Below are 18,256 nucleotides of genomic sequence, written 5' to 3'. Positions count from 1 at the left end.
CCAACTACACATATAAAATGATGGGGTCTAAATTAGCTGTTACCACTCAAGAAAGAGATTTTGGAGTCATTGTGGATAGTTCTCTGAAAACATCCACTCAATGTGCAGCAGCAGTCAAAAAAGCAAACAGAATGTTGGGAATTATTAAGAAAGGGATAGATAATAAGACAGAAAATATCATATTGCCTCTATATGAATCCATGGTATGCCCACATCTTGAATACCGTGTGAAGAAGTGGTCGCCCCATCTCAACAAAGATATATTGGAATTGGAAAAGGTTCAGAAGAGTGCAATAAAAATCATTTTGGGTATGGAATGGCTTCCATATGAGGAGGGATTAATAATACTGGGATTTTTCAGCTTGGAAAAGAGACAACTAAGGGGGGATATGATAGAGGTCTATAAAATCATGACTGGTGTGGAGAAAGTAAATAAGCAAGTGTTATTTACTTCTTCTCATAAACACAAGAATTAGGGGTCACTAAATTAAATTAATAGGCAGCAAGTTTAAAACAAACAAAAGGAAGTATTTTTTTCAAACACACAGTCAACCTGTGGAGCTCTTTGCCAAAGGTTGTTGTGAAGGTCCAGACGATAACGGGTTCAAAAAAGAACTAGATAAGTTCATGGAGGATAGGTCCATCAATGGCTATTAGGCAGGATGGACAGGGATGGTGTCCCTCGCCTCTGTTTGCCAGAAGCTGGGAGTGGGCGACGGGATGGATTACTTGATGATTACCTGTTCTGTTCATTCCCTCTGGGGCACCTGGCATTGGCCACTGTCAGAAGACAGGATGCTGGGCTAGATGGACCTTTCGTCTGACCCAGTATGGCCATTCTTATGTTTGACTCCCTGTATTGGCTTGTTAACGTGCTGTAGGCAGCATTTCTGCTTCATCTCCTTGCTGGATAGTGGCTTCTGTGCACCATATTTCCAAATCAAAAGCAAAGTAGATCTCATTTTCTCCCACTCTCTTTCTCATTACCTGCACTTCTTGTAATCCTCTGTTTGTCACCTACTCACTCTCCACCATGTGTCTCTTTCCTTGCAGTCCCGTATGCCTGCAGTAGCTTGCCTTTCCTTGGATGCCAAGTGCTTTTTAAGTGATTGAAACTGTGAAATATGAAATTGGAACCATGTGCATGCAGTTTCATTCAGCGGATAAAGAGACAGAGCCACATAGAAAAAGTGAGACAGAAATAGACAGAATGACATGTAAGCTGGGCAAGAACTGTTACTGTATGTTTTACAGTGCCTAGCACAATGGGGCCTCTGAGCTGGCTGAGGCCTCTTTATTGCTGCCACAATAACAATAATACACAGTAATTAGTAATACTTATATTACACATATATACATATTTGCATATACAAGGAAAGGCAGACACAGAGGAATTCACACAATGAGGCGAAGATGGTAAAATAGAGACAAACAAAAAAAAGGGGGGGGGGAATAACAGACCCACAGAGGAAGACAGAGTGAAAGAGGCACAAAGAAATTTAAATCTTTCCAAGCCTATTGAACAGTACATGTCAACAAACATCAATTTCATTGTACACACACACCCCAAAAAATATTTACATTGATAACTGAAATGTACAGATAGGCAAAGAAAGAAAAATGCTACTTGAGGATTAAATGTTTGATTGAAGGCTAATTACTTTGTATATTTTTACATATGATGTTGATGATTTGTGTGTTAATGGTTATAAAGCTTTAACATTTTTAATATCAACATCTACTGTCATTAAATAATTATTGTCTGACTCCCACACCCATAATTTCCTGCAAATGTAAACATTTAAATAGATAAAAATAAAAACAAAATGCTTAAAAATAAACATATCTGTTGAAATTATATATAAAAAAATAAAAATAGAATTCTACCAAGACTACACACTGAGAAACCTCTGTAGCAACAACAGAGCCCCATTCCTCTGTTAGAAGCCGTCTAAGCTTTGCTTCCCCCGGACAAAGAATTCTGACCATGATAAAAAACGGAGTTGCTGTGGAACCCAAGATGAATGAATCCCACCCCACCCCCCTTTTTTTAATAGGCTTGTTGCTATTTAATTCATCCTTTCTCCACTGCATAAATACCTCTGCAAAAGTCCTGAGCTCATTTAAAAACTTCCTTGGTCATTGCATTCTTTTCCTAGAAAAGCAATTTAAATGTTCAAAGACCAACAAATTCCTGTTGTCCAAAGGACAGAAACGGCATGTAATAAACTAAAAAAAAAAGAGAAGCGATGATGCAGATGAGAGCGATTAACTACATATGACCACATGATGGCAGTACAATACACAAAATGGGCCATGAAATGGATTCCCATTGTCAGTAATAGGGGTTGTATATAACCATAGCCTATGCCTATAAAGGTTTGGGGGAGAAAGGGAAAGAGGCCTCTGATTCAGCCAAAGCTTCGCTCTCCTCATAGCCAGTGGGAGGCTGATAATAGCACCCTTAATAGAGCCTGCTGATACCAGCCCTGAGTTTAGCTATACAACTTATTTTTATACTGAGTACACAGTACAGTGTTGAAAGAAAGAATGAAAAAGAAAGAGAAAGAACGAAAGAAAACGAAAAAGAAAGAAAAAAGAGAATGAAAGAAAATGAAAGAAAGAGCAAGAAAAAGAAATTAGAGAAAAGAGAGAAAAACACTTTATAGAAGGGAACTGTGTGTATAGAGGGGGTTGGCTAGGCAGAGTGATTCTGCAACAGACAGGAAGAAAAGAACCTCATTCCAAAAGGGCAGTAAAATGAAAGGAGAACCACAAAAGCAGTATAAATGCTAGTAAGAATTTCTGCTAACTAGTTTCAGTGAGGGGAAATGGAAGGATAAGCTCATAAGGGAGAGGAAAGGGCACGATAGTGGGTGAGCAGGTTAAAGGGCAGCCCTTGCTTTCAGTCACACCTCAGCCTGTGTGACATCCGATGAGAGCAGGTATAAGAATAGACATAAGTAAGTTCCTCTTTGAGTGTTCTCTGCATATGACCACACACAGGATGCGCCAGCCCGGTGCAGCTTAGATAGTGGAACTAACTAGCAATGCCTGGTGGAGCAATCACACATGCCTCCTGCCTCTCCCCTTGCCATGCGTGAACATTCTAAGGGTGAGGCTATAAGAAGGTCTCTAATTCTATGGCATATCTGCTGTGTAATATCTGCAAGATCCACCTGTCTGAGGTTATTGTTTTCCAATTGTTGCAGAAATGGCACAGATGGTCTCCAAAGAGGTCTTCAGGTCTGTGTGATAGACCCAGGAGAGTTGGGTTCAGCAGAGAGGTAGAAGGCAGATATACTGGCCACTGAATAAGCAGTTTTCTGTTCCCTGACTGACCAGAGCAGGGACTGCTCCAGGCTAATGAGAACACCTGACTCCAATTAACCTGCAAAGCGTCAGGTGAGGCCGCTAAGCTAATGTGAACACCTGACTCTAATTAAAGCCCCTCTGATACTATAAAAGGGCTCACTCTGGTCAGGCTGAGGGGAGCCAGAGGAGAGGAAATGTGGCTGAAGGGCTGGGTAATGAAGACAACCTCAAGCCACTGGAAAGGGAGCCCTAAGGTAAGGATGAAGAAGGCATTACAAGAGAGAAGCGGGGATTGCTGTGGGGAAGTGGCCCAGGGAAATGTAGCAACTCTGGCAGTGAAAGGTCGGCTGCCAACAGCTGCTGCCATTAGGGTCCCTGGGCCGGAACCCAGAGCAGAGGGCGGGCCTGGGTTCCCCCCAACCCACCACTACAGAAACACCTCCTGGGAGGGGAAGACAGGCCCCTATCAGGACAGGAGGCTAAACTGTTCTGGAATAAGCCCATAGGGACAACAGAGACGGTGGGAATTCTCTCACCCACCTCCTTGCTGGCTTGTGATGAAAAGGGCTCAGTAGACTGTAACCCTGGCCCTAGAGAGAGAAGGGCTACATGGAGGGTCGCAGTGAGCCTCTGAGGCTAGCATAAACCGCCTGGAAGCACGGGACCCACGGGGACAAGGTCAGAGCTCTGCCACATCTGCAAAAGAGGGCATGGCACTGCAGCCACTTCATTTCTTTCCTACCACATCCAGCTGACGGTTCAGGAATTGCTTCACGCTTTGGCCCAAATCCTTCTCTTCAGTGCCTTCTAGGGCTATATCTACAGTTAATGGCAGTGTGTTGAGTACATTCATGCCCCCTAGCACATGTATAAATTGCAACGTAGACTTTGAGGCAGCGCTTAAGTAAGTAAAGACACACCAGAACCTCAGGGTATATACCCTATATGCAAGGTGTCAATTTCAAGCCTTGAGAAGGGTGCAGATCCATATGATGGATCTCAGCAATTACTGTTACAGATTGTTGATGGGTCAAATTGGAACCATCAGATCTGAAGGTATGATATCCTCCTCCATGGAGTGAAAGCCCTCCTTATCCTTGGTCTTAGTTCTGATGGTTTGGAATCTGACAAGTCCACAGAATGCCTTTCCGCTCTCATATCAGAGTTCTTTCTGCTCACCAGTTCCTTAACCAGTCTCGGACCACTGGGATCTGATGAACATCTCTCTTGTGAGTTGGCTCTGGGCACAGAGACCCATGCTATCAGGGAGTCTCTACTTGTAGGCTGACGGTTTTGGATCCTTCTTTGGAACCATAGCTTTCTTCAAGCTCAGAACTGCAGCAGATAAGTTCTGTAGAGACTTCTGTTGCTTCTTATCCCCTGATGTATTAGGGGCTGAAGAAGGTCTGTGAAGTGTCTCAGATTCAAGTGAAGGATTGGATCTGGATGGCTTAGCTGCTAATCCCTCTTGGAGCAGTATAGCCTGTAATCTGTTCTGCTACTCCTTATGTGCTCTCCAAGTAAAAGTGGAGCATATGGAGCATTTGATGGAGTGTGTCCCTCTTCTAGGCATGCCAGGCATCTTGTATGCACATCCAACGTCGGGAAGACCAAAGGGCAGGAGACGTCTTTTAAATCCTGTCATCTGAATCTTCTGATGCAAGATCCCAGAATTGAAGATCCGCACAATCTAAAAACTATGAACACTAAATTATGTTTAAAAACTCATCTAAAAACTAATCTTCTGGTCAGGTCAGAATTGAAAACCTGCTACCGCTATGACTGTAAGCGGTACAACCTGTACTGGTCAACACAGGGTGCTGGGCGGTGGTTAATTAACCCAGAAACCTCAGGAAGCGCCAATGGCTTTGGGCTGCTGAGCACCTGAGGAAGGTAGTGGAACCCTTGATGGAGGAAATGCCATCAAAAGGTGGATAAGCAAATTCACTCAGTGTTTTTGCCAATGACATCCACACAGGACAGACTGGGTCCTTCAGCTCTGGCTGATAATAAATCTAGGAGCCCTGAGCTAGATGTGGTGCCCACTGTAGAAGAGCTAAGCAAGGCCATTGATTTGCTATCAATGATTTTCAAGGCTCCTGGAAAAGATGGCATCCCAGCGGAAATCCTCCAGTGTGGGAAAGGCTGCATATTACCATATCTTCATCAGCTGCTACTTAACTGCTGGAAAGATGGTGAGGTACCACAAGAGATGTGCAATGCAATGTCACTTTGTATAAAAATAAAGGCGATAAGGGTGACCGCAACAGGTACAGGGGTATCTCGCTACTACGCATAGTGGGAAAAGCTCTCTCAAAAGTTATCTTAATGTGCCTACAACAGCTGGCAAATCGTATCTACCCTGAATCATAGTGTTGGAAGATCAACTATAGACATGATATTTTTCTCTGCGTCAACTCCAAGTTAAAAGTGCATGGCCTTTGTGGACCTAACCAAAGCCTTTGACACAGTCAGCAGAGCAGGTCTATTTGCAGTACTAGAAATACTAGGATGTCCACCAACCCTGTTAAGTCTTATAGGTTCATTCCACAACAACGTGAGAGCAATTGTCCAGTTTGACGGGTCCACTTCAGACACCTGTGAGATGAAAGCGGAGTGAAGCAAGGATGTGTTCTTGCCCCAGTACTCTTGAACTGTGCATTTAAGGACATGAAAGATGGAGTATATCTCCACACAAGATCAGATGGGAAACTCTTCAACCTGACCCGACTTAAGTCAAAGACCAAAGTCAAATAGGTGCTAATCAGGGAACTTCTATTTGCTGCTGATGCTGCCCTCATAGCCCACAATAAAAATCTACAACAAGAACTCATAGACTGCCTTTCAAGTACCTGTCAGGTATTTGGTCTCACCATCAGCATCAAGAAAACGGTTGTATTAGGACAGGGGTTTCCACCAGATCCTTCAATTACCTTAAATGCAAACCAGCTACAAGTAGTCCAAAAGTTCAGCTATTTAGGTTCTACAAAAAGAAAAGGAGTACTTGTGGCACCTTAGAGACTAACCAATTTATTTGAGCATAAGCTTTCGTGAGCTACAGCTCACTTCATCGGATGCATACTGTGGAAAGTGTAGAAGATCTTTTTATGTACACACAAAGCATGAAAAAATACCACCTCCCAGCCCACTCTCCTGCTGCTAATAGCTTATCTAAAGTGATTACTCTCCTTACATGATAATTACTCTCCTTGTATGATAATCAAGGTGGGCCATTTCCAGTGACCATCAACCTCTCACTGGATGAAGAACTAAATGTTTGCATTGGAAAGGCTGCCACCACCTTTAGCAGACTAACTAAAAGAGCATGGAACAACTCAAAGCTTACCATCAAGACCAAAATTCTAGTGTACCAAGCTTGCATCCTCAGCACTCTCACATATGGTGGGGAAACATGGACAAACATGCCCATAGACAGCAAGCAGCTCTCAACCAAGACACATACATTTGCAATAACTGCCAAAGATCACGCAAATCTTGGATTGGCCTATTCTGTCACATGAGACATTGCAAACCATCTACATCATAGGTTGCAATTCCCACCATCTCTTGCAGACAAAAGGATGCCAGTAACCAATAAAAACTAATCTAAGGCCTTGTCTATGCTGGCGGTAGCATGTATGGTATGTGTAGCTACACACCACAGTGAAAAGCAGGCTGCGTCCCCACTACACCATGCAGCTACACATGTCAGTGAAAGGCTCTGGCAGCAAGTAGGCAGATGGGAGCGGTTGGAGCCTTTCCCCACTGCTGAAGTCTTTCACTGTGGCAGGGAAAGGCTCTGGCAGTTCTGCACTGCTGGAGCTTTTTCCTGCTGCCAGAGCCTTTTACTGCATTGGGGAAAGGCTCTGGTAGCAGTGAGGCAGCAGGACACTACATTGCTAAAAATAGTAGTGTAAATATGAGACACTCTGCTTGGGCATGTAGAGAACCATGTAGGCATTGATACCACCCAGGCTTATCAGGACTGAAACGGAGATCAGATCTGCAATCTGACTCTGAACATGAACAAATTACACAGCAAAAAGAAAACCACACTGCCAGACAACCATATGAGGAGGACTCTTATCATATGACATTTTATTATTCGGAACCTAATATGGAATTGTGGCCAGAGTGTCAGATTCTGCCGTGGGTAAGATGGCCATACTGGCCCTCCCTCTGGAAATTTTCCAGAGCCTCACCCCCTTTTTATGTAAGGAAACCTTCTCCGCCTACTAAGCCAGAAATTTTCAAGTGTCAGATCCTGAAGTCCCAGATCCGTCTGCAAGACACAAGAGTAGAGATCAGTCCCCTGCAATCATCCTGGATATGCTTTTAGAGCAAGAGGAACCAATGTAAGCTGAACATACTCATGAAATGGAACCTGAGCCAGAGGGTCAAATCTCTCCATATTACAGTATGGCTGCCTTTCAGAAGCTGTCCCACAATGCTCCATATTGACAGTTAAATCGGTGCAAGCACTCCTGGTGAGAACGCGCACTGCTGACACAAGGAGCATAGTGTGGACGTTTAAAACAGATTCAATTATCTGCGGTGACTGTACGTTGACCTAACTTATGTCAACCTAATTTTGTAGTATAAACTTGCCCTGAAACAGAGTTAGTGAGGCAGAGAAATGGAAACAGCTGAAACTGCAGCAAACCCAAGCAAGCATTTAAGAGCCCTAGACATACATCATTACTGGGTTTGTGTTCACTGAAAGGTTCATTTTGTACATTAAAATAGCTCTCTCAATGTAAAATCCTAGCAGAGATGAGGCATAGCTAATTTTTACCTTTAAGTAGCTCTAGTCGAGGTCAACCTCAGGTGGTGAGTATAGGATTAATCTTGACTACCTACAGCAAGGTAAAAAACTACCCATATGCTGCGTCTCCACTATAGCTATCTCAGTGTAAAAGCACACCTTTTTGCAGTGAAGACAAAGCCACGGTTACTAATTCAAAAATTACAGTGGAATAAACATGACAGTGAGTAATGAAAAGCCCGTTTTATCCTCACTGACAAGGAAGAGGGGGGACTTTACAACCCACTCAAAGCCCCACCTCTTGCATTTGCCACCTCTTTTCACTTAGCAGTACTAGCAGCAATGGTATTCTGCTTTTTCCATTGCGCATCGTATAGTACACATTACCGTGTTGTGATTATGCAAATACATATACACAAGCAATCACATACACAGATTCACAACACATACCTAGCCAGCAAACTGCAAGATAGCTATTTAAAAACCTGTTCTTATTACTCTCCTGAAGAGTGACTTCAGTAAAATATGATACTGGCTCCCCATATTTACTGTATTACACATATAGGGTGCCAAGTGATTTTGAATTTCGGTTGTGACCAAAAAACCCCCCTTGAATGTCATTGTAATTCATAACTAGAATAATTATGCATTTGTACTGCAGTAGTTCCTAAAGGTTTCAGTCAGGGATCAAGACCCCATTCTGCTAGGTACTGTATACATGTACAACAAAAAGACAGTTTCTGCCACAATAGTCTACATACAGTATTGCCTACTCCTGGAAACAACTTCCAGACTCTGGAAAGGTAAAAATAACTTTCCCGGTTCCTTCTATACCCTGCTTCCACCATGATCACAGAAAGGAACCTTCCAGAGGACAGCCTAAACTATTTCCTCTAATACATTTCTAGGAAAGATGGCTGTAGTTAGCAGAGACTGGTCAGAGAGAGAATTCAATTTACCTTCACTCAATATTGGATACAGTACAAAGAAGCAATTCCATTGCAGCCATAGAACAAGACCTCTCTGCACTTCCCAGCCCAATGTATATCAACTTCCCAGTCCTACTGGGGTTCACTTTCAAACAGCAATATTCTGATCTCTAAAACTTGCCTGACATTAAAAGCTGATCAGTTGAAAATGAGAATATTCACCTGGCTCTGATTTTGTTTGGGGATATAGGATATTTACAGAAATATTGACAGAAATTGCAATGGAGAGAGATTTACAGAGGGACTCATTTACACTTATAGATGGGAGAAATTTTCCCCAAAATTGACCCTTCACATTGATGAATAATAACTATTTCCTGCATGCTGATTTCAGGTTTCCTTGTGAGATTTCCTAATTGATAAAAGGTACAAATGATTGGGCCACAAGCAGATTTGGAGCGTTCATCCTCCCTTTCTATTCCAAGGATAGTTTATACCAACCTAATTTGGAAGTAATTTTCTGGCTGACTGACATTTGTTCCTTGCCACAGTTAATTTCATTTGATTTTCTTTAGGCAAAAGGATTTGGAACAAAACTCAAAAGTGAACATTTGAAATGAAAGGTTTTTAACATGTAATTTAGGATGCTAAAACAAACAATCAAAATATCAGGTATTCCCCTGATTTTACCTTGCTGCAGAATTCATTAAAGATTTGGTAGAAATTAGTTGCATTTTCAGGGTCATGTATTCAGCAATGCAGGATGGCCAGGAACACAGATGTCTGACAGCAGCTAAACTCCTGCAGATTATTCTGTAACCTGAGGGATCAAATTAAGAAAGCAGTATTTAGTTCAAATTCTCTCCAAGCCTAGAATTCTCTGAATCCAAGATACCATTTCTGCACTGAATCCTAGAGACTTTCAGCTGAAAGTGGAGTACTGCTGATGAGTATCCTGAATCTGGGACACAATTCCCTGAAGTTTCTCAGACGCCAGGACTGCACAGGTCCAGAAGTCATAATTAAAGTTTTGCTTCATGTTTTCTGGGCCCAATGCTTATCTGTACAGACGCATGTTTGGGCACAATTTTGGGGAAAATTTGGGATCTTCTGTATCTTCGCTATGGGAATTGTGGTGATTAGAAGTAAAATGAGAGAGACATTCTATTTCTGAACTTTAAACCATAATTATTTCTGTGTTGGGGCTTGGTTTTTTTTTTCTTTCCCCCATTTATGTAGCTACTAGCTTTTAGTTAATTGCGTTTCATACTTTTCTGTAACTTCAGGTCCACCAAGCCTGGCCCATCTCATCTTATTTAGGCACCGCTTAGGGAATGAATTACCCCCTTCCACCAAACTCTTAAGGGTTGTGGGGTAGCATCCTTAAACATTAAAAGGGGTCCCTGTGGAAAGAACAATGAGCTTGGCTTCACTATATAAGGGCCAACTTCCTGTAGCCACAGCTAGACAAGTAAAGCTCAGATGTAATTCTTTAGTTTTCTCTGTTTCTACTCTTTCTTTAATAAGCAGCCATTTGTATAAATGCATCTGTAATCTGCGTCTTGATTGTTGACATGAGGGACAGCAGCTGATGTCTTGCAAGACCCTGAAAAGGAAAAACTCCACCCACCACCTATAGGAGAAGAAGAGAAAACACGGTTTCAAGGAAAGCCATCCCATCTCACAATCCTTCGGCCTGTTCCCCTCTCCATTGTCCTCAACTGCTCTCTTTCCTCTGGCTCCTCTCTCTCCTACAAGCAAACTATTTGCCCTACCTTGATCAAAACTTCCCTTACATCCTAATCTGCTTCTCTGATTTTGTGGGGAAATATCTGATGCCTGCATGACCCTCAAAATGACCATCTTCTCTCTCCTCTCCTGTGTCTCCAGAAGCCTTGGGCATGCTGTCTGCTCACATTGCCTTGGCTTCTCAACCAACTCTCTCTCTGATTCCCTCTAACCTGGTTTTCCCCTCTGTGTTTCACCAACTTGCCCTTCCCGGCTAAGTCAAAGGGCACTTCTGTCTTGTTATTTTACTTGATTTTCCTGCTGCTTTCAACACTGATAATCTCTCTCCCCCTTACATTTCTCTCTCCTCTCTGGGCATCTATGACTGTGCCCTCTTCTGGTTTTCCCTCCTACCTCCCTCATTACTCTCATTTGACAGATCCCGATCCTCCCCGACTTTCTCTGTCTTTCACAGAGTTTGTTTTTCTTCCTTTGTTCTATACACACTCCGGAGCCCATTCCCCCCAAACAAGTTTTTACTATCAACTCTAAGCCAATGACACCCAGGTCCACTGGAGTAGAATGCAGAGCCCAACGCCTGTTATTCCTACCTTGGATATTCCAGTTTAAGGGTTTAATTGAAAAAAAATTCTGATCTTTCCCCCATGCAGTTAGCTAGAAGCAATCTTCCCTGTCCTTGTTATTTAAGGACGTGGCATCCCAGTCCATTTTGCTACTTGTAGCAGCATATCAACGTGCGCTACTGGCCCCAGACTTGAACTACTTAAAAAGGTCCTTGCAAAATAATTTAAAATGTTTATAATCCACTCAGTCCAATTATGGCATCTAAAATACAGGATGAAACCATCCTATATTTTAAATATTTTATTACTACTCAGACCCATCCTTCAGCATCAATCAAACTGCAAAAGCCAAGTTTGCATAATAGAAATCCTCCCCTTTTTGTGTTTCAGCTTATGTCCCCCAACTACTCATTGTTCTATACCTTTAGCTGTCTGTGGGTCACTCTTAGTTTGGCATTTTAAATGACCGATAGATTCTGGCATCTCACTAGCAGGACTGCAAAGGCAACCCACGTCCCCCTTCATCAGGAGAGGAAGTGAATGGTGATAATTAAAATCAACCAAAGAAAAACCGGGGGTGGAAAAGCGATGCATGGTAGTTCTGCTGTACCAGGTGCTATTATATAGAATCTCACAGTGACATTCTTTCTCCCTGAATCCACTGAACTGTTTATCTGCACATGCAAACACCCGATTGGTACACTGAATCCTGGAAATGTTAGAGCCAATTAGGTGCTCAGGAATTTATGTATTTTTGCATATAGTCCTGGCTTCTGATATTTTGGAAAATCAGGCCCTAAACTGTTAACAATTATTACATTTTTACTAAACTAGTGCAATGTTTGAGCTGTATGGATGAAAACTGCTGCTTAAATGTGTAAGTACCAATGTCTCCCTTGCTGACTCACTCTCCTGTGAGGTTAGAAAGCTGTTTTCCCTTCAAGGGCATACTGATGTAACCCTACCCCAAAACATTCTAGGACTCAGTCTAATTCAAACCAAGATTTATTGACAGAGGGAAAAACAGATTGAAATTGTGTGGTCCCTTTCCCTTTGAGTCATCTGACATAGTTGTTTTCAAACTTTTTTTTAGCCTATGACTCATAAAACAAAAAATCATCTTGTGATCTGTCACATGCCATAACCCTTTACAAATTCAAAAGATTGTGGGATTTGGATCATGGGACTAAGATCACTTTCATACCCATTACAGTCTTCACAAATACAATATAGTTACCAACAGCCAGTAGCTGTCAATTAATTTTTTTGAAAATTAACTGATGAACAAAAAGTATGTTTTGTCAGTGGACAGCAAAACAGGAAGTCCTCATGTATAGATCATTTCTGGTCATACAACTCCAATGTTGAAAGTTGGGCAGAAGATACCTGTAGTTTCATCCCTTTGTATTGACAGGCACTGACTTCTGAACCCCTCTAAATAGCTGTTTCTGAACATCTGCAGCCATGCCATGAATTTGTCACCTGACTGCATCATTTGAGAGGGGAATGAGTTTGCTTTGATTTGACTGGCAGCAGCAGATCCCAGCATAACACTAATGACATCCAAGACACAGGGCACAATCAGTTCCCCTAACTATATGTGGCTTGGCAGCTTTTGCTGTTTGCTGTGACACCAAGTATGATGCTCAGAGGGCTTTCATATTTATAGTATTGTTATTTAATAAAACAGTGTTCTGATTTTGTAAACCCAGAAGCTTTCGTTTGGAAGAATGCAATGGGTTTCTTTTGTAAAAATGGGTCATTGGCCTCCAAAAGGCCCAGGGCTCGCTCCTTTTAATAGTGTATGTCTGTATAGATCTACCTTGAACTACAAACCCCATTTTTGTTTTGTGAATACCATTCTTCACTGTGGCCTTTTAACCTCCATCTTGTATTGGAACTGTTAGAAGAAGGCTAACAAAAGAGAGCAATCAAGAGTCCATCTGGAGGGCCTTCCATTCAAATGGAAACAAGTAGGACAAGGAGCTGGCTGCCGCCCAGAGGAACCAGCTCTCCCAGGTGAGACTGTAACCAAGCAATGGATCACCTGATGAGGGATTTAAGACCACACTCAGGAGGTCACCAGACAAAAAGAACTGGAACTTTCTAAAAGGAAGGCTCTCTCACCAGCCATTTTAGAAGAGACCAGAATAAGAAGGTAAAGATGTGCCAAGGGGGAAGAGGGTCCTGGGACCATAAAAGGACTGACCAAAACGCAAAGGGCTTGCAGAGTGATGAGGTACTGGAGGGAGGGTTTTACATGCAGGTTTTTGCTATTTTTCTGTAGATCTGTATATCTCTTGTGCTTTGTCTGTGAGAAAGATGTGATTGGTTTAAAATTTTCCTTGCAAAATCAGTGTGTCCCTGGCTTTCACTGTCACATAGTCCCTGAAGGGGGAAACAATAATTCAGAGGGGACATGGCATCAATGGAATTCCGGGAGCATGCAAGAGCTATTGGGGAGGCTTGGGAAAGCCGACACTAATGACAGGTTCTAGGCAGGGAAACCTGTAGAGCAAGAGACAGCTACAGGCACGGGGACAGAAAGCAAGATGTTGGGCTCCTGACTCTAGCAAAATGGCAAATTCCAGGATAAAAAGGAAGAATTCCATGGCATATTAGAAACGTGACCAATATCATGACCATGGAATGGCAGAGTCCTCAGGGGCTTGATTGAGATGAATCACAATTCTTAAGAGATAGTGTTTCAGACTCCCTGCAGATTCACGAAGGCATCACTGAATCAGTTTATGCTTGCTTCACTTTTTCAAATTTCTACCTACAACCTAAGTTCCTCTAAGCTGTGCGGCTGGGTGGCTGCCCAGCAAGTTATCAAGGGCCGCGCACCTCAGGTGTCCCTCCGTCCACTGCCATGCTGCTCCTGCCCTCTGCCTTGGAGCTTCTCCCAAGAACCTCCTGATGTCAGGGTGTCCCCCCGCCCCTGTACCCCATCTCTGCAGAGCTGGGGGGACGAGGATGTGACAGGGCTCAGGAGTGGGAGGGAGAGAGCTTGCTCTCGGCTGCTGCTGCTGTGTCTGCTTTGAGTGCTGATCTACTTAAAAGGGCTGAAAATCATAGGGCTGAAAAGAAACAGAGCTCAGGATTTTTGTGAGGCTTCACCATTCAGGCTGCATTTTGCCATCATCTGAAATTCTGTGCTTTAATTACAACAACCCGAGTTTCTATCTTTTTCCATTGTGAATACAGAGTCATAACACTGTAAATTGATGTGTAAACACTAGAATGACAGTAACCTCCACAGAGCTGCCTCTCATGGAGAGAGAGGGCTGGGTCCTCCGTAGAAGAAGAAGAAAAAGGCCCCTTTCAGTGAGGAATGCAATCTGGGAGATGCGTTCTCCCATCCTGGATCCATGTTGCCCAGGACTGGGGCAATGGCCTGATTTCTCTATAAGCTCCCAGCTTTATGTCAGAGCTATCAGCCAGGTCTCCAGGTTCTTGCGCATGGCATAAGGATACTTTAAGTTTTAGTCCCCTGACTATAACTGAGAATGGGAGGAAGCCGCTCCACTTCCCCCAAAACTCAATGGAATACTCTATATACACATTTCTTTCTCAATATCATCCTCCTGTGCCCACGTATACACACTGGGGCTTTAAGGAAAAGCACCATATAGTGTGAGAGTTAGCAATATTGATTACCTGAAGGATGCCCCAGGACAGCTGCAGTCCACTGGGGAGTCCTGCCAGGCTGTGAACATACTTAAAGGGGCAACACACATCTCTCTCTCACACACACTGTGTGTGTGTGTTTCTCTCTCTCTCTCACACACACACATACACAGTCTTTCACACTCACCTCCCAACAAGTACTTGTATTGTTGTTAATCCTTGATACTTCCTGCAATGCATATATAGTCTCTGTAATTTTATTATTTCAAAATGCTGTTATTTGAGTTTTTTGACTGGTCTATGCATTTCATAATTTTTATTTCTCTCTTACACTTAAATTTGATTCTCTGAGAAGTGAGTTCTAAAATGCCTAACCTGTCCTGGCTGAAGTAATTATTCCTATGATAACTTTTAAAAAATATATATTATATCTAGGTTTTTTGTTTCTACTGGTGGCACACATCTGCTCATTACCTCGATAATTTGGTGCACATAACAAAATTCATTCTGCACATGGATAGAAAAAAATAGAAGGAACATTGCTTACAAGTATACAAGCTAGAAACATTTTTTTTTAAATGGAAGGAATAAAAAGAAAGGGTGGTCATGACCCCCAGTGAAACTTCTTCATAACACACAGATCCAAGTTGAGAACCCTAGGACAGATAATTTTTTTAATTAAAAATGTACTTTTGATTTTCCATGTTTGGATTTGTAAGTGTAAATTTAATTCAGAATTACGGTATTAAATGTTGTTTGTTGAAAAAAACTACAATTTTCTCTCAAAGTTCTTCTGCCCTTTAAAGAAATCACTTATAAAAATTTATCTTAATACCATCTAGAAACAATTTTTGGCCTAGGAAACATCTTCTCCTATCATATACCCAGCATATACTCCATGAAAGATTAATCCAACTCCCCCCTTGCATGTCTTCACCAAGCGTACACAAGACAAAGTGTTTTTTTTGTGCCAAGAACTCTTGAAGAAAATAGTCTGTATTATTATTTCTCCATTCTCACTATCCTCTAGTTTATTAGCTTTACTCATCTGGAGAAAAAATATTGAGGCACCTAGGAGACCAGTAACCCCTAATTATTAGGGATTATAATAGGCTGCACAAGGGATATCATTAAAAGTTCAGTGTTGAGACCAACAATTATAAACATTTTGCAGTAATGGTTTCTGTAAATTGTAATTAAGTCCATTGGGCTTTATTAGGAAATCAGAATGTTTTTAGCACACAACAGTATTAATGGTATTATAAGATCTCTGTAATGATATTAGAAACCATTCTGATCAAAATAATGAGGGGCTGCTGGCTAGCTCGTTCAGAGAATTTATAATGGAATTACTCTAGATTCCTGATTTTAAGTAGGCCTGGGTAGTTCAGGGAATGGCAGTGAGATATGAAACCTTTTAACTCTGGCCAGTAGTGACATAAAGTTATTTCCATTTTACAAGTCTTTGGCAACTTCTGTAAAACAGGTTAATACAATTCTAAGTAAAAGTCTTTTAATTACATCAAAAGGCTCTTATTTCATGAGACTCTCAATACTATTGGTACAAGGGCTGTCAAGCGATTAAAAAATTTATTTCAATTAATAGCAATTAATAACACTGTTAAACAACAATAGAATACCATTTATTTAAATATTTTTGGATGTTTTCTATATTTTCAAATATATTGATTTCAGTTACAACACAGAATAAAAGTGCACAGTGCTCATTTTATATTTATTTTTGATTACAAGTATTTGCACTGTAAAAAAACCAAAAAAAATAACGACAAATTTCAGAGTAGCAGCCGTGTTAGTCTGTATTTGCAAAAAGAAGAGTACTACTTGTGGCACCTTAGGGTTTGTCTACACTACGAAATCAGGTCGAATTTATAGAAGTCGTTTTTTTAGAAATCGGTTTTATATATTCGAGTGTGTGTCCCCACAGAAAATGCTCTAAGTGCATTAAGTGCATTAACTCGGCGGAGCGCTTCCACAGTACCGAGGCTAGAGTCGACTTCCGGAGCGTTGCACTGTGGGTAGCTATCCCACAGTTCCCACAGTCTCCGCTGCCCATTGGAATTCTGGGTTGAGATCCCAATGCCTGATGGGGCTAAAACATTGTCGCGGGTGGTTCTGGGTACATATCGTCAGGCCCCCGTTCCCTCCCTCCCTCCGTGAAAGCAGCAGCAGACAATCGTTTCGCGCCTTTTTTCTTGAGTTACCTGTGCAGACTCCATAGCACGGCAAGCATGGAGCCCGCTCAGGTAACCGTCACCGTATGTCTCCTGGGTGCTGGCAGACGTGGTACTGCATTGCTATACAGCAGCAGCAACCCATTGCCTTGTGGCAGCAGACAGTACAATAGGACTGGTAGCCGTCATCGTCATGTCCAAGGTGCTCCTGGCCACGTCGGCCAGGAGCGCTTGGGCAGACATGGGTGCAGGGACTACATTAGAAGTGACTTGACCAGGTCATTCTCTTTAGTCCTGCAGTCAGTCCTATTGAACCATCTTATGGTGAGCAGGCAGGCGATACGGATTGCTAGCAGTCCTATTGTACCATCTTCTGCTGAGCAGCCATGAGATGTGGATGGCTTGCAGTCCTTCTGCACTGTCTGCTGTCAGCCAAAGATGTAAAAGCTAGATGGAGTGGATCAAACCTTCCCCCCCACCCCCCGTCTAGGGGACTCATTCCTCTAGGTCACACTGCAGTCACTCACAGAGAAGGTGCAGTGAAGTAAATCTAGCCATGTATCAATCAGAGGCCAGACCAACCTACTTGTTTCAATAAGAACAATTACTTAGGTGCATCATTTCTTACTGGAACCCTCCGTGAAGTCCTGCCTGAAATACTCCTTGATGTAAAGCCACCCCCTTTGTTGATTTTAATTCCCTGTAAGCCATGTCATCAGTTGCCCCTCTCTCCGTCAGAGCAACGGCAGACAATCGTTCCGCGCCTTTTTTCTGTGCGGACGCCATACCAAGGCAAGCATGGAGGCCGCTCAGCTCACTTTGACAATTAGGAGCACATTAAACACCACACGCATTATCCAGCAGTATATGCAGCACCAGAACCTGGCAGAGCGATACCAGGCGAGGAGGCGATGTCAGCGCAGTCGCGTGAGTGATCAGAACATGGACACAGATTTCTCTGAAAGCATGGGCCCTGCCAGTGCATGCATCATGGTACTAATGGGGCAGGTTCATGCGGTGGAACGCCGATTCTGGGCTCGGGAAACAAGCACAGACTGGTGGGACCGCATAGTGTTGCGGGTCAGGGACGATTCCCAGTGGCTGCGAAACTTT

At 42.6% G+C, this 18,256-nt stretch overlaps 1 protein-coding gene across 2 annotated transcripts in view; it reads right to left on the bottom strand.

The window, feature by feature from the left end:
* The window catches only part of GABRR3 (gamma-aminobutyric acid type A receptor subunit rho3), a 92,336-nt gene that overhangs the window by 61,471 nt on the left and 12,609 nt on the right, over positions 1 to 18,256 (bottom strand). Inside the window, exon 2 of one of the 2 annotated variants that reach the window (XM_078848025.1) lies at positions 9,700 to 9,829. In XM_078848025.1, the coding sequence (XP_078704151.1) occupies positions 9,700 to 9,755 (56 nt within the window). In that variant the 5' untranslated portion in view covers positions 9,756 to 9,829. Of the gene's footprint in view, positions 1 to 9,699; positions 9,830 to 18,256 lie in introns of those variants that run through there. The other variant, XM_073305060.1, reaches the window with a different exon arrangement.

The sequence above is a fragment of the Lepidochelys kempii genome, chromosome 1 (genome assembly GCF_965140285.1).
Source record: "Lepidochelys kempii isolate rLepKem1 chromosome 1, rLepKem1.hap1, whole genome shotgun sequence".
Taxonomy (NCBI): domain Eukaryota; kingdom Metazoa; phylum Chordata; order Testudines; family Cheloniidae; genus Lepidochelys; species Lepidochelys kempii.
This window is presented reverse-complemented; position numbering and strand designations above follow the sequence as displayed.